Here is a 27,144-nt window from a genome sequence, read left to right as displayed (position 1 = left end):
GAGCAGTAGAGAGGGGAAGTTTACAGTTTACAACTCATAGGAGCTGTAGAAGTGCTAAGGATACCCTGTGACATGAATGGGAAGAAGAATTGTTGGAGAAGAGAAACAAGGTGGAGTGAGGAGCATCTGGGTTTGCTGACTAGGGTGGCTTAGACCTCACGAGAAGAGGTTTGAGCAGTGAGTGAGCACAGGGCCGACCTGACCAATAAGAGGATAATGGAACCAGAATCAAAATTATCTTTGGTTGGGTTTGTTTAAAAAAAAAATTACAAAACTAAAACAAGACAGGGTCTCCTAAAACAAAAACTATTAACATCTTACGTTTACATACATACTCTTTGTTCTGTAAAATCCCAAAGCATGTTGGACACACTTTGCACCCAATCCTGCACTTCTTACTTAGGACATTTCAAATGTCTGCTAAAAAATACTTCTTTTATATTTCTGTGGACATCTGCAATCTATCACTTTTAATTTGAGGCATTCAAAGCTCCTCCCAAACATTAATTGAAATTAACCCACCAGCATCCCTGATAGATGTTATTCTAAAGAATATGGGCAATGTCCTGTTCTTATCATGGGCCAAGCCTGAGACTCTCTCCTGCCTTGGCTGAACTTAATATGTATGTTCCCATACCATCTATCCTTATATCCCATCCCATTCTGAGTGCAGATATGGAACCCCTTACTCACAACGGTTAGCATGATTCACGTAAATAATCCCACTGATGCCAAGCTTTGTTGTTTGTATTACTTAATCCAGCATTTTGGCATTTCCCTTTTTATTAAGTAATTTTTTTAGAAATACTAGATCTGCTCTGTTTGTTGTTCTCTTTTTCTGTAGTTGCCTTAACTCATTCTTTCTTTTCATAGACCGAATGTCTTCATGTATTTTGTTCCTCCTTTGTTCCCCCCGGTCTCCCCTTCCAATTTTCTACTTAAATTTATTTTCCTCTAATGTACAATCTTCCTGTCTTTTTCTTCCTTTTATTCCATTCCCCTTCTTTCTTTTCTTCTCTTGTTCTGGGTTGTGTTCTTTAACCACTTTCCTCCCCTTCAATCACCTTCCTCGTCAGTTTTTCCCTCCTTTCTTTTCCACTCTCCGTTATTCACATTCACAGCAATATTCACTCACACCAGTCCCAACACCTCACATAGAAGGAGTGCCTTCCTTGCCCATCCCCAATGTTATACCAATAAATTAAAAACCAGCAGGATCTTATTAAAGGGAAAAAGGCAAAATACCACATTTATTGTGAATACAGAAAGAATCATAGTAAGCAGTTAGTTATAGCTATAACATTCCATTCAATCTCATATTTCTTCACACATTCATTCATATACACACACACACACACACACACAGGTTCTGCAAGGTTGTTATCATAGTTACCAGCCTTAGAGTTGCTCATGCCAAGCCACTGGCCAGGTGGCCTGGACATGAGGAGGGAGCAGGGCCTTGTCAGATGCTCATCTGATGCTCCTGGAAGTTGGTTTGCAGAATCAGACCCCAAAGTTCTCACTTTTTAAGAGTCTATTTTTATAGGAATTTCTTCCTATGCCAGTCTATGGGAATTGCTTCATCATGCTGTTGCTGAATCAATCAGCAGATAGCACATTCCTGACGGCTCCAAGAAGTTATCTTGTTCTTTGGTTCTCCCATTCTTGAGGCTGTTGGGTGGATTCCAGTCTGCCCTCCGGGGGTCCTCTGGTTATTTCCACTTGACGCCTTCTTCAGCCGATGGACACTGGATTCTTAGGCTGGCACCTCCCTGATCATTCAGTTGTTATCCACACCAAGCATCCGTCCACATACATCCTCTATCTCTATTTTAATCACAATTGTTAATACAACAAAAGGGCGGGGAGTCTCTGGGTGCTGTTTCTGTTGTTAGAGTATTGCTTTGAGTCTCTGTGAATTGCTTTGAGAACAGATTCTGTCTTAGAATGTACTAACACAATTAGCAGCTTGCAAGTTTCACACATAGAGGGAGAGAAACAGTACCAAAACCCAAGAGACCTCTTAATTAGTAATACCCTGGAATTTAAACTATGGGGAATCAAACTCATTTGTGATTTTAATACAGAACTTCTTTAATATGATCCAACATAATCCCCCTTTTGACACTAAGATTTATAATCGTCAGTGTCACTTTCTATGTAGCCTATTCAAGAGAAGGTACTGTGAGGCAATTTGAGTTTGTGATTCCAATTCATGCCACATACACGATCCTAGTGATGTATCTTTACTACAAGGTTCTGGGGCAACAGGCAAGGTGAGGCACACCCACTTTTGAGGAGTCCATTCGGTACAACCTCTAGTGTCCAATAGCTTCCCTCCCTCCCCAGCCCATTGGCTCGAGGTTTGGGGTAGCCAGAAGGATCCCATGTGTAATATGGGAAGTGGGCTAACTTTCCATACCTTTGCCTCCAGGGACCGTTGGTGTGCAATTTTGACAACAATTTCTCCCATTAACAAGTCTGGTTTTACAATACTGGAAACATATTGCATCCATTCATATTGATAAGTGTCAAACAATGATCTCTTTCTTTGTTTTAACAAATGCATCAAACCCTTAATATTTCCCAATATGACCCAGAACATTTCGTGTTCCAAAGTAGCTAGTGCAAGTATCTGCATTTCAGTGCATCCCATAGCTATGGCTGTGTGGTTTCCTATTTCTAATATTTTTTTTTTCTTATGCATAAGCCATGTGGTAGTATTAAGCCATTGCCAAAGATTCCATCAGGCTTTTAGGTTACCCAGACCAATTTGGACCAAGTCTACATTGGCATGTACTTGTTTTTGTGTCAGGCTGTCCTGTAGCTGGGTCAGAGAGCTTAATTTATTTTTAAGTACCTGCAGGTCTTTAGTATTTTTTTTTTTTAAACACACAACAGTGCTAGCAACAAGACAAAACATAGAACACAAAACACAATTTCTATTGTGACAGTAGATTCATGGTATTGGGTTGCTTTTCAGCTGGCATCAGCTTTTCCTGATTTTCTGAAAGACAAAAAGAACATGTTTCTACCCCTTTTTGGGGTGGCAGATTATTGCTTAAAATATTTCTTTTACAAATACCCTTGCTGATTGCAGGCAAAACAGAGGAATTGCCCCCGTATTTTCCTGTTTTTGTTCTATAGGCAGGCCAGGTTTCAATGGCTTTTATCTTTTAAGGGTTATGGGGAAATTATCCCACTGTTTAGTCATTAAATCCCTGAGTTTTCCTTCTTATACAGAAGACCAAGTTTATAATGTTTTTCCTGCTGTGTTAAGCTTTAAGTTTTATTTACAGGTAATAACTGAGAAGCATCATTACCATACGACCTTAAAGGGTTTTTCCAAAAATCATACACACTATATGTTGTTACAGGGATACTTATTATCATTAAATTTATTAAAATTATCTTGTTATCCCATGTCTTTTATTTAGACAATTTGTTTGCTGACCAGGTGTGTCCTTTATCTGCAGCTCCTTTGTGCTGCTAGTTCTTTCCTTCCTTTATCATTTAGGTAATTTGCATTTTCACAGACACTTCCTGCTTTTGGATTTAAAGCCATCAGCAGCTCAGAGACTCTATCTTAAAAGGGACACAATCAACTTTCACCAGAGTTTTGATTACTTTTAACTTCTGCTTCCAAAACACACAGCAATCTGAAAAAGAAAACCCAACCTATTGTGGCTCCCTTTGGAGCCCTAATAGCATTTTAATTAAGTAGCATGGTACGTTTGCATTTCTTTTGCCCCTTCTACAATATACCCTGCGCATGTTCTGGGGCAAATGCACATTCCTTCCATAGTTTAACTTCTATAACATTATCCATATCAATTTTTACATAAGGTGTAACTATTTCTTTTTTTTGCTTACAGAGTTTTCATGTACCTTTATCAAAGTGACAGTCTGATTACTCAGAGCCATTTTAAGACTCAGTGTTTCTAACATTGCTTCTTTTTGTTTTGTGCACCTCACCCCTGCTGTTGCTTCAGAGGGCCACTGTCTTTTTTTTTAAATTTCGTATTTATTTATTTTTTTTTACTACAGCTCTCATCTGCTATTTTGTTACAAAATCAAACAAACAAACAAAAACCAACCAACCAAACAAAAATAATCCAATTTTTTTCTATTCTCCAGATTTTGACTGCCCTGCTGCAGCCACAACTTAAAAACATTTTAAATTTTGTAAAGCATTGAGTTACCTTTTAAGGGTTAAATGCCAAATCCCAAAGCCAAACAGCACTAATTACCTGTGTCTAGCAAAAAGGTCTGTCAGTTTTGCAACTTTGAATTAAAGAGTCAAATGGATTTTTAGTGGCATTATTTAAAACAAAAACAAAACCAACTGGTCCTTAGAACTTTACATATTTACACACACACAGATAGATACATACACATTTTCTTTTCTTTAACATCCCTTCCACGTTGCTCTGTTTTTTTACATCTTACATTCCCTTTATACATTTGAGGCAGTTAAGTTCCAATAGAACCCCCTTATGTTCTTTTAGCAAATTTGACTAAATTGTCCAGTCAAATTATTTTAATCAGTTTCTTTTGCCTGGCTAATTTACAGACATTCCTTTGGAAAAGGGCCCATTTTTCTTTCAGAATGGCTGCAAAGAAACCAAGAATGCTCTTTCTCTAACACTTTTCCTTTTTAACATTTTCACAAAGTTTAGCTGCTTAATTCCCTCCAGCCTCTGCAGAGTTAACTTTTTTTTTTTTTTAACTCTTTCTCTTTGTAATTATGCCTGGGGGTGCCATACATAGGACCTTCTCCCCCTTTACCTGCCTCCCTCCAGCCTCTGCAGAGTTAACTTTTTCACTCTTTTTGTATTCCTGGAGTGCCTCTTTCACTATTTTCAGCTGGCTTTGGGTATTTGTAGCCAGCACCTTCCAATTGTCTGCTCCCTTTTCCGTTTGTGCCTTTTCCTCTTTACATGAAGACAAGCGGAGGGAAGAATCCTTACATGCCTCCCACAACAACCAAATTGCTGCTGCATCTCTTTTGGCAGCACTAGAAGGTTTGTATATGAGGATATACTGAGCCAATCTATCCTCTAGGTCCGAAATAGTGCAGAGATCAGCTAGGGCTTGTTTAGTCCAAGGACTGTGCCCAAATTTTTGAAGGTTTTGTTTAAAAGCTGTAATTTCTTTAACAAAAGGTGAGGTTGGAGTTCCTTCTGACTCCATTCCTCCCTCTGGTACTGGCTTACCCTGTTTTCTTTTAAACATCTTAACATGGATATTTCAATCTCTTTGTCACTGCTGGTATTACTTAGCAAGTGACACAGCCTAGATTCTGAAATCATAGCTTAATCTATGCGTTTTTCCCCTGCTACCTTCCCGGAGGCCAGCAGGTCCCCTGCTACCTTCCCGGAGGCCAGCAGGTCTGGTTAACCTATTTCTCCCTGCTACCTTCTCGGAGGCCAGCCGGTCCGGTTAACCTGTTCTTCCCTGCTACCTTCTCGGAGGCCAGCAGGTCCCCTGCTACCTTCTCGGAGGCCAGCAGGTCTGGTTTAATCTGTTTTACCTGCTACCTTCTCGGAGGCCAGCAGGTCTAGTTTAATCTGTTCTTCCCTGCTACCTTCTCGGAGGCCAGCAGGTCCCCTGCTACCTTCTCGGAGGCCAGCAGGTCTGGTTTAATCTGTTTTTCCTGCTACCTTCTCGGAGGCCAGCAGGTCCCCTGCTACCTTCTCGGAGGCCAGCAGGTCTGGTTTAATCTGTTTTTCCTGCTACCTTCTCGGAGGCCAGCAGGTCCCCTGCTACCTTCTCGGAGGCCAGCAGGTCTGGTTAACCTAATAGAAATGCCTAGCTCACTAGAGCTGGCGGTGTGCACACCAATATTTACAATAACTGAGGTTTTTTACCAATATTCCCCCTTTCGCAATTCTCCACCAAAATGTTATACCAATAAATTAAAAACCAGCAGGATCTTATTAAAGGGAAAAAGGCAAAATACCACATTTATTGTGAATACAGAAAGAATCATAGTAAGCAGTTAGTTATAGCTATAACATTCCATTCAATCTCATATTTCTTCACACATTCATTCATATACACACACACACACACACACAGGTTCTGCAAGGTTGTTATCATAGTTACCAGCCTTAGAGTTGCTCATGCCAAGCCACTGGCCAGGTGGCCTGGACATGAGGAGGGAGCAGGGCCTTGTCAGATGCTCATCTGATGCTCCTGGAAGTTGGTTTGCAGAATCAGACCCCAAAGTTCTCACTTTTTAAGAGTCTATTTTTATAGGAATTTCTTCCTATGCCAGTCTATGGGAATTGCTTCATCATGCTGTTGCTGAATCAATCAGCAGATAGCACATTCCTGACGGCTCCAAGAAGTTATCTTGTTCTTTGGTTCTCCCATTCTTGAGGCTGTTGGGTGGATTCCAGTCTGCCCTCCGGGGGTCCTCTGGTTATTTCCACTTGACGCCTTCTTCAGCCGATGGACACTGGATTCTTAGGCTGGCACCTCCCTGATCATTCAGTTGTTATCCACACCAAGCATCCGTCCACATACATCCTCTATCTCTATTTTAATCACAATTGTTAATACAACAAAAGGGCGGGGAGTCTCTGGGTGCTGTTTCTGTTGTTAGAGTATTGCTTTGAGTCTCTGTGAATTGCTTTGAGAACAGATTCTGTCTTAGAATGTACTAACACAATTAGCAGCTTGCAAGTTTCACACATAGAGGGAGAGAAACAGTACCAAAACCCAAGAGACCTCTTAATTAGTAATACCCTGGAATTTAAACTATGGGGAATCAAACTCATTTGTGATTTTAATACAGAACTTCTTTAATATGATCCAACACCAAGTCAGAGTATATTACTGGACAGGTGATCTTCCACTCCTGGGTGGGTGTGGAATTGAGCTGGACCTTCAGGACCGAGTTCAGTTATCTGTGGCGAGCTTGCTTTGCTTGGTCTAGTCTAGTCTCAGATAAGACAGAGACAACTGAGTGCCCTCCTTCCCTTAAAATCAAGAGTGAAGCCTCTTACCCGCCATTGACTAGTTTAGAACTTACTTTGAAGCATGAGCTACTATAAGCGGTTGATTCCCAACCTTGGGGGCATGTGAGAGAAGGAGTTGTTGGAGGAACAGGAGGTGGTGTTGCTCCCTCAGCCCATTGTTTACAGAGAAATTTTTCCACCATCTCACAATTAAGAACGTCCCATAATCCAGCTGCAGTTCCGGTTCTCATAGCAACACAGCCTGGGTTTCTTCCTTAATGAGACATAAAGGTAGTACAAATTAGTTGACAATAATATATAAATAATAATAACTAATATTTTATATTTACAGCAGTGTCCTTACTTTTTAATAGTATTGTAATTTTTACAAAGTAGAACAATGTTCTAGGTGCCTTCCAAACACAGAAGACAGACAGTCCCTGCCCTGAGTAGCTCAAAAGAAATGAAACTTCTAGTTACCTTAATAATACATTTTATGAGGTAAAAGATGGAGATTTTAGTGCAAAGGCATTCAGGACATGATTTCCCATTTACATTCAGGCCCGTTTACTACTCTAGTCATATAAAGGACCTTAATGTGAGTGTAAATACAACAGCTCTGCTCTGGCTGTGCGAAGTGGCTTTACTGTCACCAAAAATCAGGTCCTCAGTATATACATGATATATGCATACATACACCAGCAGCACACGTGATATGCTAAGTCCCATGAGCACTTTTAGCAAAAAGGAAATCCCTACAGAATTTAAACATGAACCTTCACCACATTGACCATGAGAAGTCCTGAAAATGGTATGCAGAATGTTATTCCCATATAGAGTAAAGAGCATTAAATCACCTAAAAAAATCCATCCGTATCAAAATGATTTAAAGAATTTGCTGATAAAAGGCCCAATCCACTACCTATTGATGCTAATGTGAGTGTTTTCCTTTGGATCAGGTCCTAACAAACTATTCCAGACATCTGTTTGCAAGGAAGTTTCCATATATTCAGGCTAGCAATACAAATGCAACGAGCAAAGTATGATAATCTCTAGTTATACAATTGTTTAATTTCTAACATAGCACAATACCTACTATTTCTCTATTTGGGCCACTTCTATCCAGTGCTAAGTATCACCCAAGTTAGGGGGATGAGTGCGAGACCAACACAAGACACAAGGCTCTAATAACAATGACAAGGATTGTGATTGTCCAGCCATACAGGAAGAAGAACAGGAGACACTGGATGTGGTTTAATTAGGCCACAACTTTATTAATAAGCGTCTGGGAATCTCATTTATTCTGGGTTCGCAAGGGCTCTTCCTGCCCATTTACAATATATTGTCTCCCCTCCCTTCCAATCAGGTCACCTGGGGGGATGAGTTAGCATCCCCACTTTGTGGCTGCACTAGCACCCATGTTTCTCTACGTCTTAAAGGGGTATACCCTTTCCCCCAGCAAACCACACAACACTGCCACTGTGCCACCACTCCCCCATCCCCCCGCCCCACTTAAGGCGCTGTGAGGTAATCTAATTTCCGTGTGAAGACTAGCCAATAGGTTAACCTTATGGAGATAGCATGTCAGAAGTCATAGTATTCGTCTGAGTATAGAAATATCAAATCTCCTGACAATGAAACCAATCAACAAAGGTGTATTTGAGAACGATCAACAACTGTAAAATCTACTAAGGGATAGAGAATGAAATCTCATTGGAGATTCAACATTCAGTCTCTTAGACCATATTTAAAGCACAGACAGTATACATCACACAGCACTGCAGCACATACCAGGCATGGCTGAATTCCAGTGAGTGAACAGAACTGCTTCACCATTGGTCCACTTGAAAGTCCCTTGTTCCTCTACATCTGAAAGACATACCCAGAAATATTTTTCGGGCTTCAGCCCAACTAGACTAATCAGGTAGGCTTGTTCATACCTGTAAAAAGGATAGTAAGTGTCAAACCAAAGAGAAATTGAGTTTCGTTTTCATGGTAGCATTTATTTTTAAACTAAACAAGATATAATTACTAACATAATTCAAGCAGCTTTATTAAGGCACCAAGATTAACTTTGGAATGTTCATAATTTATAACAATTGAGTTCTTCTTTTCTGCTGTTCACTAAACCATGAAAGCCTGAGGGATAGGTTGGGAAAGAGGAAGTCAGATTTTTGTTTGTTTGCTTTTGTCTCAGTTTTGGGGCATTCTACTGACCATTTGGTACTAAAATTAGGGATGCAGCTATGGCATGAGGTGGTGGTTTTTCTAATGTAGAAAAGCACTATTCCAAAACAAAAATGACTTATTCCCCTGAAAGGAAATTTTGTAAAAACATAAAATAAAATAAAATAAAATAAAATAAAATAAAATTTAAAAAATCACAGGAGCAGGTAACTTTAACATTTCACCTTGATTTTTTATTTGCAGATTAGACAATTTTTATTTGACACAACATTAGATTTGATAAACAAGTTCTAGGCTGTTTTAGAACTTAGGAAGCTCTACGTTATTTCCATCATTAGCACAAAGGTAAAAGTAAAAAAAAAAGTCATTACCATACCTATTTTCAATTGAAGCTAGGTAACCCTTATTCCTTGCACAGATTCCATTTGCTTCTGAAAACGTTAAAGGGTATCTGTCCAATAGAATAACAGTATGTGCCATATCTTTTCCAGCCCTGTAACATGACCATCAGGCATCTGCATGAGTTCTTGATGAATTGTGATATACTTCACATTGAATGAACTCTACCCATTTTAAGTGTATTAATAATATATTAATTAAGAATTCATCATTAAAGCCAAACTAAGACATAATGAGGAAAAGAATGTCATCAGAGGCAGAACATTCTTATTTAGAACTTGCTCTCAGCATTTCCACAAGGAATAGTGGTTTTGTATATTTAATTGAAGGAACACTACATGCAAACTTACAGGGATGTTTGACCGACTCTGCCTAACCATGAGTAAAATGACATCAGTACTATTTTCCCTATTACAATGTGCCGAAAGTGGAGTAGTCTCAATTTGTGCTTGGTCTACTGCAAAATTCTCACGACCTCCAGAGTTGTACCAGACCTGAAAGGACATAGATGCCAGCTCTGCTGTTAGTTGATTTATTCAGAAGAAAGTCATACCTGCACTAGAGCCCACCCCACCTTCCATCCTTGCGGCTCTCCTTGCCCTCTAACCTGCCTCCTCTGCTCTGCCTGCTTCATTAGCCATCTTTCCCTGCATCACAGGATGTGCTACCTACTACAGAGCAGCGAGAAAGAACACATTCGGGTAAAAACAAGTCCTGCCTAATGTGCTGCTCTCTCCAAAGTGCGTCCAGCTTTAGCAAAGTATCTAATTAGTATTTTAATTTAATTAGCCTCCACAATCTTCTTTTCCTTACCTGCTGATTATAGTGAAGCCCTGGAATGCGATTCCTTCTGAGGACATGCTCAATTGAGACCTAATGATATTGACTTGGTGGGCAACAGAATGTAGTAAGAAGAGCATGGAATGCATTTTATTAACACTATTGAGCTGTTTGTGAATGATTTTGTGACTATATTCGCCTGGGCACATATGTATTATATACATATAAAAATTATCTGTGGAATTCTCTGAAAATTTTGTTTAGTGGCATTTTTGGCCCCAGTTATCAGTATCGGAGCATACATATAAATACAAAATGAATTCAGACCAGATTTGTCTTAACAGAAGTAGTATTTTTTTCAGATTAGAAATAATCAATATGCATAATTTACCAACGCTTTACAGCAAAAATACTAGGCTCCTTCAAAAGTGGTTACTGTAGATGGCATAATGAAGGACAGAGTAACTGAAAGAGAGTGAAACCTAGTAGTACAATTTAATTTCCTGGATATCTATATAATTCATTTTGAGTTGTTTGCACGCAAACCTCCCATTGATTTTGAAAATTAATTGTACTCTTACTGCCCACTTACTTTCTGGCAGCCTGCATCTGTGCTTTCCATTTCCTGAGACACTTGTGACAATGGTTTCCTTTTACAGATGTAACCAACTTTCTTTTCACAAAGATGATCTGCCCAGTAGCCATCCTGAATATGGCGTAAGGAAGAAAGGAATGTCAGTGAAGAGAGATTCAGAGTCTTTAGAAAGCTGGTCATTTCCTTTATCTGTCCTGTTCTTTGAAAGAGAAAATCCTGTTTCTTTCTTTCTTACACTCTTCTATTAATTGGTTTAGAAATATAAATCACATTACTTTCACAGACCGTATAGCGGTGACAGTGTCATTGTGGGAGCAGGCAAAGATACTATGAAGATTGTGTCCAGACCACCTTTGTCAGCGAATCTACTCTACTGAAGTCTGCTACAAAGCAGACACAAGCATTGTGTGCTCATGGTGGTTTCCTCTTTGTTCTTTCTTGTTGTTCATCTACTTAATCTGAAATAAATGTCATTTTAAACTAAAAGTCAATGTTTAGCTCTTTCTGTATTGAAACAACAATTAGTCAGTTAGCTTTGGGTAGGGTGAACAGATGTCCTGTTTTTAAAGGGGCAGCCCATTTTTGGGACTTTTTCTTATATAGGTGCCTATTACTCCCCACCCCCGTCCTGTTTTTTCACAGTTGCTATCTGGTCACCCTAGCTTTGGGTATGTGCTGAGATCACTTCCCATCATACTAGCTAATACTGTGCCATTGTTTCCTTCCTTATACTCCCCCATTGGTCTGTTTGTATCATTCTGTTCTCTCTTATATTTAGCTTGTAAGTTCCTTGGGACAGGAACACCCTTTGTTTAGTGTCTGTATAGCACCTTGTCCACCACTAGACTCCTAGGCACTATGGTAATAATAATCTAATTCAATATTTGCGCTAGTTTGAGTCTAAGGATGTGTACAATTTTAAAATTACATCCATAATATAAGTTGCACAGTAAATTGCCTTTGACAATGTTGCTACAAAATATTAACAATATTTTAGCCACCAGCAAAGATGTTAAACTAATTCAGTTTTAATTCATACAAAGTCCTTTGACTTCTCTCTACCAAATGCCTGTCCCTCTTGCCACCTAGCCCCCAGTAAATAAGCAAGCCTTGGAGAACACTCTGTAATACAACAAATCTGGTTTGTCAGTCCAAAGGGGCAGTGAAGGAAGTCAGTCAAGGACTCATCACAGACAATGTGTACTAGCTTGAATATCTCCAAAAGTCACAAGCATCATGATTTAACATGAAAAGAGAGAGAATCTTTCAAGTGGGCAGGGCTCAAATCAAATAGGTCTTTATCGACCATATCAGCACCTTAAATTCCACCTATAGGCTCTTTGGCAACCACTGCAGATCTCAAAGCACTGGTGAAATGTGCTGTCTGCATGAAGTACCACTTAACAAGTAGGCAGCCACTTCCTTCACCAATATTAAATATATCTAAATAGTATATGCTTATGAATGATAAACCACAGCTAATAATTACATAATTCACCACAAACTAATGAAAGGCACCACTCCTCACCAAAAATAAAGCAAACCTTAGTGTATTTAGTTTATCCAAGAAAAAGTTAAGAGGTAACAAATTTCTGGTAGTAGAGAGCTCTCTAATTTAGTAGAGAGCTCTCTAATTTAGCAGGCAAAAGCATAACAATGGCTGAAGCTGATGCTAGAATATATTTTTACTAGAAATAAGATGCAAATTCTTAGCATCTTACTAACCATTGAATGGTTAGTTGTAACCAACCACTGAAACAACTTAGGTACTATGTGGTGGATTCTTCATCTCTTCTGATCTCATCCTGTGACTCTAGGCCTCACCAGGGGCCTGTAGAACCTACTCTTTAGTCTGGCCATGGCTAGGTGATGAAATTGGGGGTCAAAACCAGATGTATATTGGGAAGCTACCTTCAATGTTAACTGTGTTAACATTGATCGGATTATGTTACCTGGCCCTTCACAGCTACACAGTCTTCTTGCCTGTTGTTTGCTCTGGTTGGTTCTCCACGTTGCCATTTGGTGTATGTCACAGGACTCATATCACTCCATTCAAAAAACATTTGAACCTTAAAATCATTCAGTCCAATCCACAGCTCATCTGTTGGCTCTAAAACATAAAAACAGTTTGTGTGTGTCATAAATATAAAAGGAAAGCTAATCACCTTTAATTCCCTCCTGGCCAGAGGACAAACCCTTTCACCTGTAAAGGGTTAAGAAGCTAAAGATAACCTCGCTGGCACCTGACCAAAATGACCAATGAGGAGACAAGATACTTTCAAAGCTGGAGGGGGGGGGAACAAAGGGTTCGCTCTGTCTGTGTGTTGCTTTTGCCAGGACCAGAGCAGGAATGCAGGTCTGAACTCCTGTAAAAAGTCAGTAAGCAATCTAGTTAGATATGCATTAGATTCTGTTTTGGTTAAATGGCTGATAAAATAAGTTGTGCTGAATGGAATGTATATTCCTGTTTTTGTGTCTTTTTGTAACTTAAGGTTTAGCCTAGAGGGATTCTCTATGTTTTGAATCTGATTACCCTGTAAGGTATTTACCATCCTGATTTTACAGAGGTGATTCTTTTATTTTTTTCTTCAATTAAAATTCTTCTTTTAAGAACCTGATTGCTTTTTCCTTGTTCTTAAGATCCAAGGGTTTGGGTCTGTGTTCACCTATGCAAATTGGTGAGGATTTTCATCAAGCCTTCCCCAGGAAAGGGGGTGTAGGGCTTGGGGGGATTTTGGGGAGAAAGACATTTCCAAGCGGGCTCTTTCCCTGTTATATTTGTTAGATGCTTGGTGGTGACAGCAATAAAGTCCAGGGACAAAAGGTAAAATAGTTTGTACCTTGGGGAAGTTTTAACCTAAGCTGGTAAAAATAAGATTAGGGGGGTTTTCATGCAGGTCCCCACATCTGTACCCTAGAGTTCAGAGTGGGGAAGGAACCTTGACAGTGTGTTAACAATCCTTCTATAGGATAAAGTTTCATGTTGATTTTGGAATGAGGAAGTTGTGCTCAAGAATCTTAAGATGTAGCACAAAGAAATGAATTCTTGCTGCTTTATCAGAAACCTTGGTTGCTCCTCTTAACAACAACAGCTGGAGAAATAACGGGGGGGGGGCTTATCTGTTACAATAGCATGGTTCTAGACTTTGTCCAAAACACATTGCCAGTATATTTAGAATAAAATAATGCATACAAAACTTTACTTTAACTCTTCAAAAATCATACTTCCTGTTCTCACACACTGTACCCACCTACCAAGAAAAAAAAAGTTACTCATACATTTAACAAACACTTTAAGCAGGGCTGGGTGAAATTCTTTTGCCAAAAATTTTTTTTGGTGAAAAAAATGCAGATTTAGTGTTTTTGAGAATGTGTGTCAAATTTCACTGAATTGTTTGTTTAAGGTAAAAAAAAAAACCCCAACCAAACAAAAAAACGCAAATATTTATTTTTGACATTCTCAAAGCAAAATGTTTTATTTTGATTTGAAATACTTCATTTCAAAAAATTTCTCTTTAATTTTAGAAATTCAAAAATAGTTAAAAGTGATTCAAATTGAAATGAAACATTTTTCTGAAATGAAATGTTTCATGCAATCCAAAATAATTTTGCTTCAACTTTTGAATTCTCTGATCATAAAAAAAAAATCAGTCTGATTCCAAACTAATTTTTTCCTTCCAAATTTTCAGAATTGCCAATGATAAAAAAATCCATTATTCACCCTACTCTACCTTTAAAACTTTTTAGCAAAATGTATGTACCCTACTCACCTTATGCCACATCTCTTCAAAGACAAACAAAACAAATGGGTAAAAATACATACCTCACATTGCTATTCACAGTAGAATATGCACTTTCATTACAAGTAGGTAAATAATAGATTTTTCAGTTCACTGATAACTCTGAAAAATTGAGGAAAAAATCATTTGAAGTAAAACAATTTTTAGCAAATCAAAAAGTCAAAAGAATTATTTTTCAGTTCAAATGAAATGTTTTGTTCACCTTGAAAGGAAATTTCAATTATAATTTTGAGATTTTTTAAAAATTGTTCCATATTGTACAACTGTATTTTATTTTTCATCATTTCATCAAATAAAATCTATCCCCTCCATATGTCAAGTGAATTCTGATCTATGTTCTTTGGCTACAGACATTTTAGTTTAAACAATATAAACCAGCCAAGTGGAACATTATAAATATGAACAGAGGCAAATTACTGTCCCGTGAAAATACTCACTGAACCGAAGCTGAGACACTATAAAGCTGTGCTCTTCAACACTGTGGATACTGGCCAGATCACCATCCTCCTTTCTACAAGAAGTCAAGGCTTCTTTCCATATTTTGGGCTCCCTGTGAATCATGTAACAGTGACCTGCATATGACATCCATCCAGCTGGGCATTTAATAGGCCCCAAATCATCTAAAATTAAACAATGTATCAGCATAATTAAAAAAACAAAGTAAATGAAATTGGCTGTATTTGCTTTCATTCTGTACAAAAGTCTGAAAGTCAGGTCTAATATTTCATGGAGAATCTGCTATAGAAAATATCAGTATAGTCAAATGAAAGATTAAAAATATGAACATTTTAAAACACTTTAAAAAGCGGGCACTTTACAATTTGTAAGATGTACACATTTGAATATAGCTACTATTTTTAATGTCAGATGTAAGATTTTCCTATATTACAGCTAAGTAATCTGTAGGTATTGACATCTTTTTATATATTATTTCATAACTGATTCTCAGTTAACTGAACATCAGAAATTGTTGTAATCTAATGCTGAATGCCTTTGGAGTGAGTATTTTTAAAATAGATGCTTTCACTAAGAAACATCAGACTATATATGGGACTAGCTGAACTTCCCAGATATGGATATAGGGAAAAATTACAAGAAAAAGCCCTGTTCCCTTAAAATAACTTGTGCACCACCTCTGTGATGTGTCACTTGTTTTCTTCCTTTGCTTTTTCACTTCTTACTTTCTGCCCCTTTATGAAAAAACTATTCACTTTGTTTCAGCCATCTTCTCCCCTTCTTATGTTCACTCTTGTGAATATTTCAGTGACGCTTTGGCAGAAATGCTATGGAAAAGGTGGATTTTAAGTTCCTTTTCTCCTCCCCCATCTTTACTCACTGCTGTGCCAGTGGGTCAGAAGATCCAGCCCATGATGTTTAAACAGGGTAAAGGGCAGAGTGGTTGCAAAATGAAAACCAACAAAACAGAAGAGTGTATGTGTATGTTAGGAAAAGAACTCCTGCCTGTTGAAAACAGTTCGTAATTTCATATAGATAAAATGCATTTTATCTTTGTATCTGCTCACCTTGGCAGCCTGTAATGCTACAGTACAGATCAACAAACTTTATTTTTATTGACTGACTTACCTGAGGGAACAGTGAAAGAATCTAAACTTGTGGTTCCCCTTTTGCAAATATAGCCAAGTTTCCGATCACATTCCCAGTTTTCCCATTTAGCATTTCTTCCAGGATTTAAAGCTGCACAGATTTTTCCAGACTCTGGAGAGGGACTTCCTTTGAAAAAAAGACACAAAAAAAGAGAATCTCCCTGTATGTCAAGAACAGTTCTGAGTTTTAAATATGTCTGGGGAGCTTGTTCCTGGATGAATGTTAACCAGGACATTCTCATTTTTTCCCCAGTTTCAATCCAAACTCAGATTTGCAGTCTTAGAAATATCTATATGTAGTATTCAGGTTTAAGGAACAGGAAAAACATCTGAACTCGAGGTTCATTCAGTTCCATCATCCCTTTGACCTTAAAAATCCCATCATAATAGGATCTGAAACAAGAAAAACTGAATTTATGGGAAAGGCAAATCTATTTTTATGGTTTGCGCCCACATACATTTCTGAGTATATTATAACGGATATATCTTACAAGAGAAGTCGAAATATATGCTGATACGACTGCTTAGCAGTATAGTTAATGAGCCGATCCTGCCCTCACTTACATCCATGTACTCTCAGGACAGAAGTTAACTCAACATTTATAGTACTGGAATATTGTAGTCTTCTATAGATTCTTGAACAAGCTTTTGTTCACAGTAAAAATTATGCACGTGTAAACTGACCTCTCAGAGTAAAGGTATTGTGTTATAATTTGAAATACATGAAAGGGTTACCCTGTCCCAAAACCACTGACCTAGATTTAGCAATTGTCTGTCACAGTGGTGGTATAATGTATTCAGCAGGCGAGACGCGTATGTGTGTCTGTCTGTGATGGTGGGTGGGTTATACTGTGATAAAAGGTTATTTATTAGTAGACAAAGTAATACACCTGGTAGTCAAAAAATACAAAAACAAAACATAACAGGGATTTTACTTAACCAGAATGGAACTGGATTCCACCTATCTACAATAACATTAAATATATTAAAAGTATATATAATAAAAATAATTATTCGAATACACATACACACTATAACTTTCTACCAAGAGTATTTAACCACATGTAACCATCTAAATAAAAACAAATATCTATATCTAACTCTGTATGCACAGGCTATTATCTTATAGGTTATTATTAATGATCATCGTCAGTTCAAAGTTCCCCTTCCCCCCAATCTCTCACTGGGTGCAGTCTAATGCCAAAGTGAGTCTTTGAGCATCAAGCACCTCTTGTGCCTTCCTGAAAAGATGTACTTAACTCCAGTGAATGATGCTTTTTTGCAGAGGGAGAGGGGGTGCATATTAGAAAAGACCCCCTGCATCTGAGGGCCTTTTATATTTCTGTTCTGGGTCTCCAGGACAATGTGAATCAATAATAGGATATTCATTTTAAGAACACTTTCACTTCAAATTTGACAAAATGCAAAGAAGATACCAATGTGAAATTTCTAAAGATAGCTACAGCCCTCGACCCAAGGTTTAAGACTCTGAAGTGCCTTCCAAAATCTGAGGTGGCGAGGTGTGGAGCATGCTTTCAGAAGTCTTAAAAGAGCAACACTCTGATGCAGAAACTACAGAACCCAAACCATCAAAAAAGAAAATCAACTTTCTGCTGGTGGCATCTGACTCAGGTGATGAAAATGAACATGCGTCGGTCCACACTGCTTTGGGAAGACCTTTTCTGGTGAGAAGAAAAGGTGGTAGGCCATATGTCACAACTTATTTTGTAAGGTTGGGCGGATGTTCAGTGCAGGTACTCCATAGGGAGGGCAGCCAGTGACCAGATAAATGGCCTGGTAAAGGACTTAAAAGGAGTAATAATAGAACAGAACAGGAATGGATAATGGAACAGAACAGGGGAGGGGGTTGGGGACTTCTATGATTGGTACAGCAGGGAGCCAACCTCGCCCCCCTCCCCCCGCCCCGTTCTCATAGCCCTCCTTAACCCTCTTACAAGTGTGGTGGATGGTAAGGTCCAAGCCATGGCTGGGGGACCTGGATGGAAACAAAGGGGGGCTGGTGGAAGCCCCGGAGAATTTATTTGAATAAGCCTGCACTGTACACTTTATCTGCTGGGTAGTCCCAGACATCTATATAATAAAGTTGGGTCCTGATTAAAACCCATAACAAGTCTTGGGTCCTTCTTGTGGCATACGCAGACAATGAACATGCATTTGTCCACACTGCTTTGGATCGCTATTGAGCAGAACCTGTCATCAGCATGGACACACGTCCTCCGGAATGGTTGTTGAAGCATCAAGGGATATATGAATCGTTAGCGCATCTGGCATGTAAATATCTTGTGACGCCAGCTAAAACAGTGTCATGCAAATGCTTGTTCTCACTTTCAGGTGACATTGTAAACAAGAAACAGGCAGCATTATCTTCTGCAAATGTAAACAAACTTGTTTGTCTGAGCGATTGGCTGAACAAGAAGTAGGACTGAGTGGAGTTGTAGACGCTAAAGTTTTATATTGTTTTGTTTTTGAAGGTAGGTGTTTCGTTTTTTTACATAATTCTATATTTGTAAGTTCAACTTTCATGATAAAGAAATTACACTACAGTACTTAGGTGAATTGAAAAATATTATTTCTTCTGTTTTTTACAGTGCAAATATTTGTAATAAAAATAAATATAAAGTGGGCACTGTACAATTTGTATTCTGTGTTGTAATTGAAATCAAATATATTTGAAAATGTGGAAAACATCAAAAAATATTTAAATAAATGGTATTCCATTATTGTTCAATCACACAATTAATCCTTATTAATGTTTTTTAATTGCTTGGCAGCCCTAGCTGAGATATATTGTGGTAATATGAAAACAGAATTCTGGTTTTAAATAGTCAATAGGTTTATACCTACCTGGAGCCCAGTTCAAGTATCTGAAAGGACTGCCTCCAATCCATTGCCATCCACTCTTTAAATCCAGCCTGTTAAGCCCAGTCCAGAGAGCAGAACCCACACTTTCAGTTAACCCTAAACAAGAAATTACATGACATGCTGCACTATTCCATTTTCAGACAGGACCAGTCAGTAAAGATTATACTTTGTAGATTATTCATGTATTTGCTGCAGAGATTTCAGACAGGCTAATAAGAAGCTAATTAACATTTCATGCTGAGATTTTGACAAGAAGTTGCAAATAAAGCCTTTATTTATGGCAGCAATTGCAAAGTGAACATGAGCAAGATTCCATAGAGTAAACTCAGCCTTGAAGCTATACGTAAAACACATTAACAAAGGGTCAATTTCATTATTACCCTGCTCCAAGCTGGAGGTTAAGAACTGCTCTTCTGTTCACTGACAACGATTCCTAAAGTAGCCTAAAATACCAAATTTCTTGACATTATTGGAACCATCAGCACATACATCCATTCATACCATGCTAATCACCTTTATATAAACTCTTGGAAGTAGCATTAACCACTGAAAATGAAACAAGTTCCCTCCATCCCACCACTCCAAAAAGACTATCACAGGAGGTAGCTATAATACTATGCCTAGTATTCCCAGAATGCAAGTCAGGGCTTTCTAGGGGGTTGTTCCTTTACCTCTTAGATACATTTGCTCATGCATCTGTGTGATACTTAATAATTCTGCATTCTGTTGCTGGCAGCTTGTTCTTGCTTGGTGCCATGTTAGAGCTGATTGGGAGTTGATCTGGTAGTGGAAACCTGTTGAAGGATCTATCTTCCAAAATCTGATGGTGTCTTTACCTGCAGAGAAACAAAAGATACGTCTGGTTACTAGTAATAATGACTAACCAGGTAAAATTAGTTATGGAGTCAAACTGAGTCTGATATTTTTGTAAAACATCATTGTGCCAGGGCCACAGGAAATCTGGGAACATTTCAGGTAGGCCAAGGAGACAAGATAATAATGTCAGCACACCAGCAATTATGTGAATCTGGCAATTATTGCCACTTGTGAAGTGGGGGACACTGGGTTAGAAGGGCTTGATGATGGAGTTGGCTGTGAATCTGTGGAAACAGTTTGCTCCAATGCAGATGGAGGGAATTCCTTTATGCTGGATGTTTGTAACACCCTCTCTAGGGACTTGAAGAAGTGTGTCTTAATCAGGGATCTGAATCATGATAGAGAAGCGTTTTGAATCCATAGGAGAGGGAGTGAAGTTCAAGGATAAGAGGCATCATGGAAGAAGGCACAACGATGGAAGAGAAGTTTGGGAAGAACGGAGAGACAGTGAGAGCTGAGATGTAAGGTGATGAATGAGAAAGTGAGGAGAAGAAACTGGTTGTTCATGTTAAAGTCAAGGGTAAGTCAGGGAAGGGGTTTGGAAAAGGACTGATGTAGGCAGAGCCATAGCAGAGGAAGCATTTTAGCAGCAGCAATTTTAAGAGATTGCAAGTGGGGAAGATGGTGGAGGAAGGAGAATGTTGCAGTAGTTCAGACAAGTTGGGACTAACGGGTTTTCATGGAGGGTTTTATTAAAAAACACACAAGTTAGAAAGCATAAAACTAGATTATTGCAACATGAGATATTACCGTCTCTAGAGTCAGTAAATTCATAACTAGGCATCCTACATTAACTGTAACTCTGTTCTCATGTGCATAGCCATTACTACAGGGTCTCATTGCAGGATTACACAATACTTGGCAATGTACATACTATTAGTGCAATATAGGAAGGTGTAAATGAGGTACATTCTTATATACTGCTTTTCAGCAAGACTTTAAGTAAGAGGAACTGCATGCTATTTTGTTTTTAAATTGCACCCTTTTCTATTCACATATGCAACATTTTATATTACTGCCTTGCAAAGAAGAACAGGATGTGGGAATGAGTCATATACTGAAGTTTTATCTGTTAGACTGTTCAACATTAGCAAGACAGTGACATTTTGCTACTGTTGGTTTGTTAAATACTGTGCTGTAGCAAACAATATATTAATGCAGAACTTACATTTTAGTGGGCAAAATCCATATAATTGGTCAGCATCAAAGTCTGTGGTTGTACCACACCAGAGCCAGCCATCTGTCCTGCCAGCATCTGTACACTCACTATACCATTTGCTATTAAACTTGAAAGGGAATACGCAGGGTGCCCCATTTGCATTTCCTAGCAATGTAAAGATATCTAAGGAGACAAAATGATAAAGATACAGAAGTGATAATATATAAATGTAAGCAGGGCCTACTGTATATAGCACGTGCTGGAGAATGCCTTCCGAACAGCATCACATTCCAGGTCACCTTGCAAATTTTCGTTCCTCCTTCTCTTGAAAAATTCAGTTCCCCAAGTTCTCAGACTCAATTAGCCTACTCATTTTATAAAACAGTCTTAGCCTTGACAGGAAAACTTTTCTAACTTAACATTTACAAATCACATTTCTGCTACAAACTGTGTTTCTACAGAAATTAGAGTGCTCACTTTATATTTCTTTTTATTACAAATAATTGCACTGTAAAAATGATAAACACAAGAAATTGTGTTTTTCAATTCACCTCATACAAGTATCATAGTGAAATTTCTATCATGAAAGCGCAACTTACAAATGTAGGGGAGGTTTTTTTTGTTACATAACTGTACTCAAAAACAAAACAATGTAAAACTTTAGAGACTACAAGTCCACTCAGTCCTACTTCTTCTTCAGCCAATCGCTAAGGGAAACAAGTTTATTTACATTTATGGCAGATACTGCCACCTGCTTCTTATTTACTACTGGGCGACTCATGGGAGGGGCACAGAGGGGAGCACCAGTTAAAGGGGGAGTGGAGGCACGTGATCTCCCCACGTGACCCCTCCCCACCCCCAGCTCGGGGACCCCATGCTCTCCCCATCCCCTCCCCATCCCACATTACCTGGGGGCGTGGCTCTGTCTTCCTGCTGCACCAGGAACCGCAGAGGAGAAAGGAAAAGAATGTGAGGCCACACGCTGGCAGCTCCTCCGGCATGGCTGAACCGGTACCACTCCCACCCCCACCCCGAACCCTGTCGTCTGTGGGGGCTGTGCAGACCCCAGACAGGAGACAGAGCTGTGTGGAAGGGCTGGAGGCGGTACAGCTGCGCCAGAGGAGCTGCTGCCATGGGGCCGCCTGGAGGCCCCACATTCTGCTCCTTTTGCCGCTGCAGTTCCCTGCCGAATATGTACCCCCCCACAGGTGTCTGTGGGGACATCTGACCCTTCTTTTCCCTTCCAGGGCACCATTCCAGAGGACAGAATTCCATGCTGATGACGCTCATTTAAAAAGTAATGCGTTAATTAAATTTGTGACTGAACTCCTTGAGGGAGCATTGTATGTCTCCTGCTCTGTGTTTTACCCACATTCTGACACATATTTCATGTTATAGCAGTCTCAGGTGATGACCCAGCATGTTGGTTCATTTTAAGAACACTTTCACTGCAGATTTGACAAAATGCAAAGAAGGTACCAATGTGAGATTTCCAAAGATAGCTACAGCCCTCGACCCAAGATTTAAGAATCTGAAGTGCCTTCCAAAATCTGAGAAGGACGAGGTGTGGAGCATGCTTTCAGAAGTCTTAAAAGAGCAACACTCTGATGCAAAAACTGCAGAACCCAAACCACCAAAAAAGAAAATCAACCTTCTGTTGGTGGCATCTGACTCAGATGATGAAAATCAACATGCGTTGGTCTGCACTGCTTTGGATCGTTATTGAGCATAACCCATCATCAGCATAGTCACATGTCCTCTGGAGTGGTGGTTGAAGCATGAATGGACATATAAATCTTTAGCACATCTGGCATGTAAATATCTTGCTACGCCAGTTACAACAGTGCCATGCGAATGCCTGTTCCCACTTTCAGGTGACATTGTAAACAAGAAGCAGGCAGTATTATCTCCTGCAAATGTAAACAAACTTGTTTGTCTGAGTGATTGAGTGAACAAGAAGTAGGACTGAGTAGACTTGTAGGCTCTAAAGTTTTCCATCATTTTATTTTTGAATGCAGTTATTTTTCATACATAATTTTACATTTGTAAGTTCAACTTTCATGATAAAGAGATTGCACTACAGTACTTGTATTAGATGAATTAAAAAATACTATTTCTTTTGTGTTTTAAAGTGCAAATATTTGTAATAAAAATAAATATAAAGTGAGCACTGTACACTTTGTATTCTGTGTTGTAACTGAAATCAATATATTTGAAAATGTGGAAAACACAAAAATATTTATATAAATAGTATTCTATTATTGTTTAATAGTGCAATTAATTGCAATTAATTTTTAATTGCTTGACAGCATACGTATATATCTAGAGATAGATAGATAGCTTTATAGATATGGATATATAAAAAAACTGGAGAAATATGTTGAAATTTGAATGAAATATAAATAGTTAATAATATTGACTTTTTGTTCAGACTTAAACCACATAAGGAAAAAAAGTGAAGTCAATGAAAATGACTAATTTCTTTACATACCCTCTTAGCCTGAGTGATTGATATTCAATTTTCCAGCTAATCATCAGTTCCTGAGTGACCATGAACACTGAGCAAATACAGGGAAAAGTATACAGCTCAATGGAAAACGTAAAACTAAAATTGAAAATAACCTTCTACTGAGGTAGAAAAGATTGTAGTGTCCCAAACAAATATAATTAAAGCACTGAAAAGTATTTTTCCCTAACAAAAAAGAAGTTGATTATAAAGGTTAAACTTTCTCAATTATAGAACAGTAAGTCTTACATGTGTACTTGGAAAATTGGTTGAAATTCTAATGAAAAACAGAACAATGAAACACCTGGAAGATCATGATATGATAATGTCTAACTAGCAGGGCTTCTGCAAAGAAACACTGTGTACATTGTGTACATTAATCTCTTAGAATTCTTTGAGCATGTCAATAAATTAGTGGATAAAAGAGAACTAGTTGACATAACTTTTATAGATTTCCAAAACGCCTTCGACAAGAGTCTACTACAGAAACGAACTAATCCTGGGTTATTAGGCAAAATATTGTTATGGACCAAAAACTGGCTAGGAGGTAGAAAGCAAAAAAGTAAGATTAGACAATTTTTATCCTGACAAAAGGTTAACATGCCAGTGCCTCAAGGATGCATACTAGGTCCCGTACTCCCTAATATATTTGTTAATGATTTGTGAACAGTGTAGCAAGGTAGCAAAATTTGCAGAGGGCACAAAGGTTTTTAGCTTAGTCAGGACCAGAGAGGACTGTGAGAAACTTTAGAAACACTTAAGAAAGCTAGATGACTGAGCAGCTGTTGTAGCATGCCCTCATCTCTGGAGCTAACTTGTGTCAAAGCTGGCATCACCCTGCATACTCCCTGGCTGGCCAGTGTGCAGCTGCGGGGGTGCGTGCCTGACACAGTTTCCTCTTACGGGCTCTCAGTAAGTTCAGTGAGGCTTTATGCAGTGAACAGTGTCCCTTCCAGGGTGGGGGGTCTCATTTATTTAATCAAAGGCCAAAAGGCCATGCAGGGAAGTCTTCATCTCTAAAGTCTAGCTGGGGAGTGAGAATTAATCTTAGTCTGTCTGCATCATTCAAATCCATCCTTCTTCTCCATCCAAGATCTTGATTTGGGATCCTCTTCTGGAGTCAGGCCTCCTGACACCACCTGAGAAATAGTTCCTTCTCGGGTCACAGGGCCCCTGCAGAGGTCAAACCACTGCAGCTCTTCTCTGGAGCGGCACATAGTTCCCCAGTGATCAGGACCTCCTGCCACTGTATGGGAAGGTCCTTTTGCTGAAACTGGGCCTCCCTAGGCACTTGGCATTCATAGCCCTTCTCTCTCAGAACCTGCTCCCTACAGGTGCACCTTTCCTAAGTCCATCTTTTCTGGTGGGCTCTCCAACCAGCTCTCTGAGAAGCTCCTTCCCTCAGGAAAGTTTCTTCTGTTCTGCTGACCTTCCTGACTGGACCCTCTTAACCCTTTATTACGACCAGGTATTTCTTAGCTATTTAACTGCAGCCCAGCCATCCAGGCAATTAACTACTTACAGGTAGATCTGGGTTGGCTCATTCTCTTTAGTGGAGCTTGTCTTAGGTAGGCTAGGTGCCTGCCCCTCTCAGAAAGTCAGTTACCCTGTGACAGCGCCCTGATGGCAAATGAAATTCAATGTACATAAATGCACAAAGACAGGTTTCAGAGTAACAGCCGTGTAAGTCTGTATTCGCAAAAAGAAAAGGAGTACTTGTGGCACCTTAGAGACTAACCAATTTATTTGAGCATAAGCTTTTGTGAGCTACAGCTCACTTCATCGGATGCATACTGCACAAAGTTATCCACATTGGAGGCAACAATGTGACTTGTACACCTCACGGGCGTCTAAATTAACTGTATCAAATCAGGAAAGGGACCTGTGCATCTCTGTAGACAGCTTGGTGACAACCTTGGCTCACTGTGCAGCTGCAATCAAAAAAGCAAACAAGATGCTAGGCTGCATAGGGAATGGGATGGAGAATAAGACGAAAAATATTATAATAACTTTATATAAACGAATGGTGCAGCCTCATCTGGAATACTTTTTGCAGTATTGGTCATCCCCTGTCAAAAAGGATATTGCAAAATTAGACAGAGTACAGAGAAGGGTAATAAGAATGATCAAGCGCCTAGAAAATTATCTTATGAAGAGAGATTGAAATGATTCAGATTGTTTCCTATAGAAAGGAAATGAATAAGAAAGAGTACATAAAATAAAGACTGATATAAAGAAAGTAGATCAGGAACTTCTGTTCTCCCTGTCTCATACACAAGAACAAGGAGACATTCAATGAAATTAAAAGGTGGGAAATTCAACACTGATAAAAGGAAATACTTCTTTACATAATGGGTAGAAAGGCTGTAGAACTTACTGCCACAGGAAGCTACTGAGACCAAGGACCTAGCGAGATTCAAAAAGGAATTGGATGTTTACACAGGTAACAAGAATATCCAGAAACTATAATTAAACACAAGCATTTTGGAAGAGATATTACACATCATGCTTCATGGCTTTAGCCAGTCTCTAACCATTAGAGATCAGGATAAGACCTAATGTGTGGGGCAGATCCCCTTGCAGCTGCCTTCTACAGGGTTCTTATGCCTTCCTCTTGAGCATTTGTTGCTAGTCACTGTCAGAGAGACAGTACTGGATTAGATGGACTTTGGGTGTGATCCAGTGTGGTAATTTCTATGCTCCCAACTCTGTTCAGATACTATGGCGAAGAGTGCAATACTAAAACTAACAAAGAAAACTCCCCCTTATAGCAAGTAGGTGTTGTGACTGAGAAGAGACTGCAAGATTGGACCCCAAATAAATAACTTTATAGCAATATGAGGCAAGGTCTCTCCACACTTGCTGCCCATTATTATCAAAAGAAAACTGGGAAGTGAAGGAGCTGTAGGGATGCTGACTCACAAAAGCATCCCTAGCCAACAAAGCACTTAAGCACATGCCTGACTTGTTAAGCAAGTGCCAAAGTCCCACTGAACAAATGGGAGTTAAACACCTGCTCAAGATCTTTCTGGAATAGGGACGTATTTAAACATTTGCTCAAGTGCTTTTCTGAATCAGGACTTTAGAGAGAAAAACATCTGAATTATTCTCCAGGTCAGTGTATATAGTAACAACTATCACTAGCTACAGCCATTGAAAACCAAACTCCCAGGAGCACTGACTTGTGAGGTAAATGAGGGAAATTGCTGTTTTCACTAATTTCATTTTTTAAAATATTTTTAAGATGGATTTATGTTCTACATATGAACTGGTTTAAAATATAAATTAATCTTTCAATGTATTCTCTCCATCCAGATTCATAAACAGTGAAAGAATGGGAGAAAATTTCCTTTCGGGCCACCAAACTTGATGGGAGCAGTAAACATAAGC

General features: G+C 39.0%; 1 protein-coding gene across 1 annotated transcript in view; it reads right to left on the bottom strand.

Moving 5' to 3' along the window:
• Positions 1–27,144, bottom strand: part of LOC141981925 (macrophage mannose receptor 1-like) — a 63,546-nt gene that overhangs the window by 32,394 nt on the left and 4,008 nt on the right. Inside the window, 11 exon segments of the mRNA XM_074943545.1 lie at positions 7,040–7,239; positions 8,757–8,905; positions 9,529–9,599; positions 9,601–9,645; positions 10,924–11,037; positions 12,879–13,036; positions 15,164–15,346; positions 16,311–16,457; positions 19,196–19,309; positions 19,885–20,052; positions 21,258–21,431. Of these exon segments, the coding sequence (XP_074799646.1) occupies positions 7,040–7,239; positions 8,757–8,905; positions 9,529–9,599; positions 9,601–9,645; positions 10,924–11,037; positions 12,879–13,036; positions 15,164–15,346; positions 16,311–16,457; positions 19,196–19,309; positions 19,885–20,052; positions 21,258–21,431 (1,523 nt within the window).

The sequence above is a fragment of the Natator depressus genome, chromosome 2, assembly GCF_965152275.1.
Source record: "Natator depressus isolate rNatDep1 chromosome 2, rNatDep2.hap1, whole genome shotgun sequence".
Lineage (NCBI taxonomy): Eukaryota > Metazoa > Chordata > Testudines > Cheloniidae > Natator > Natator depressus.
Note: the sequence above shows the minus strand (reverse complement) of the source record. Positions and strands in the feature narration are given on the sequence as shown.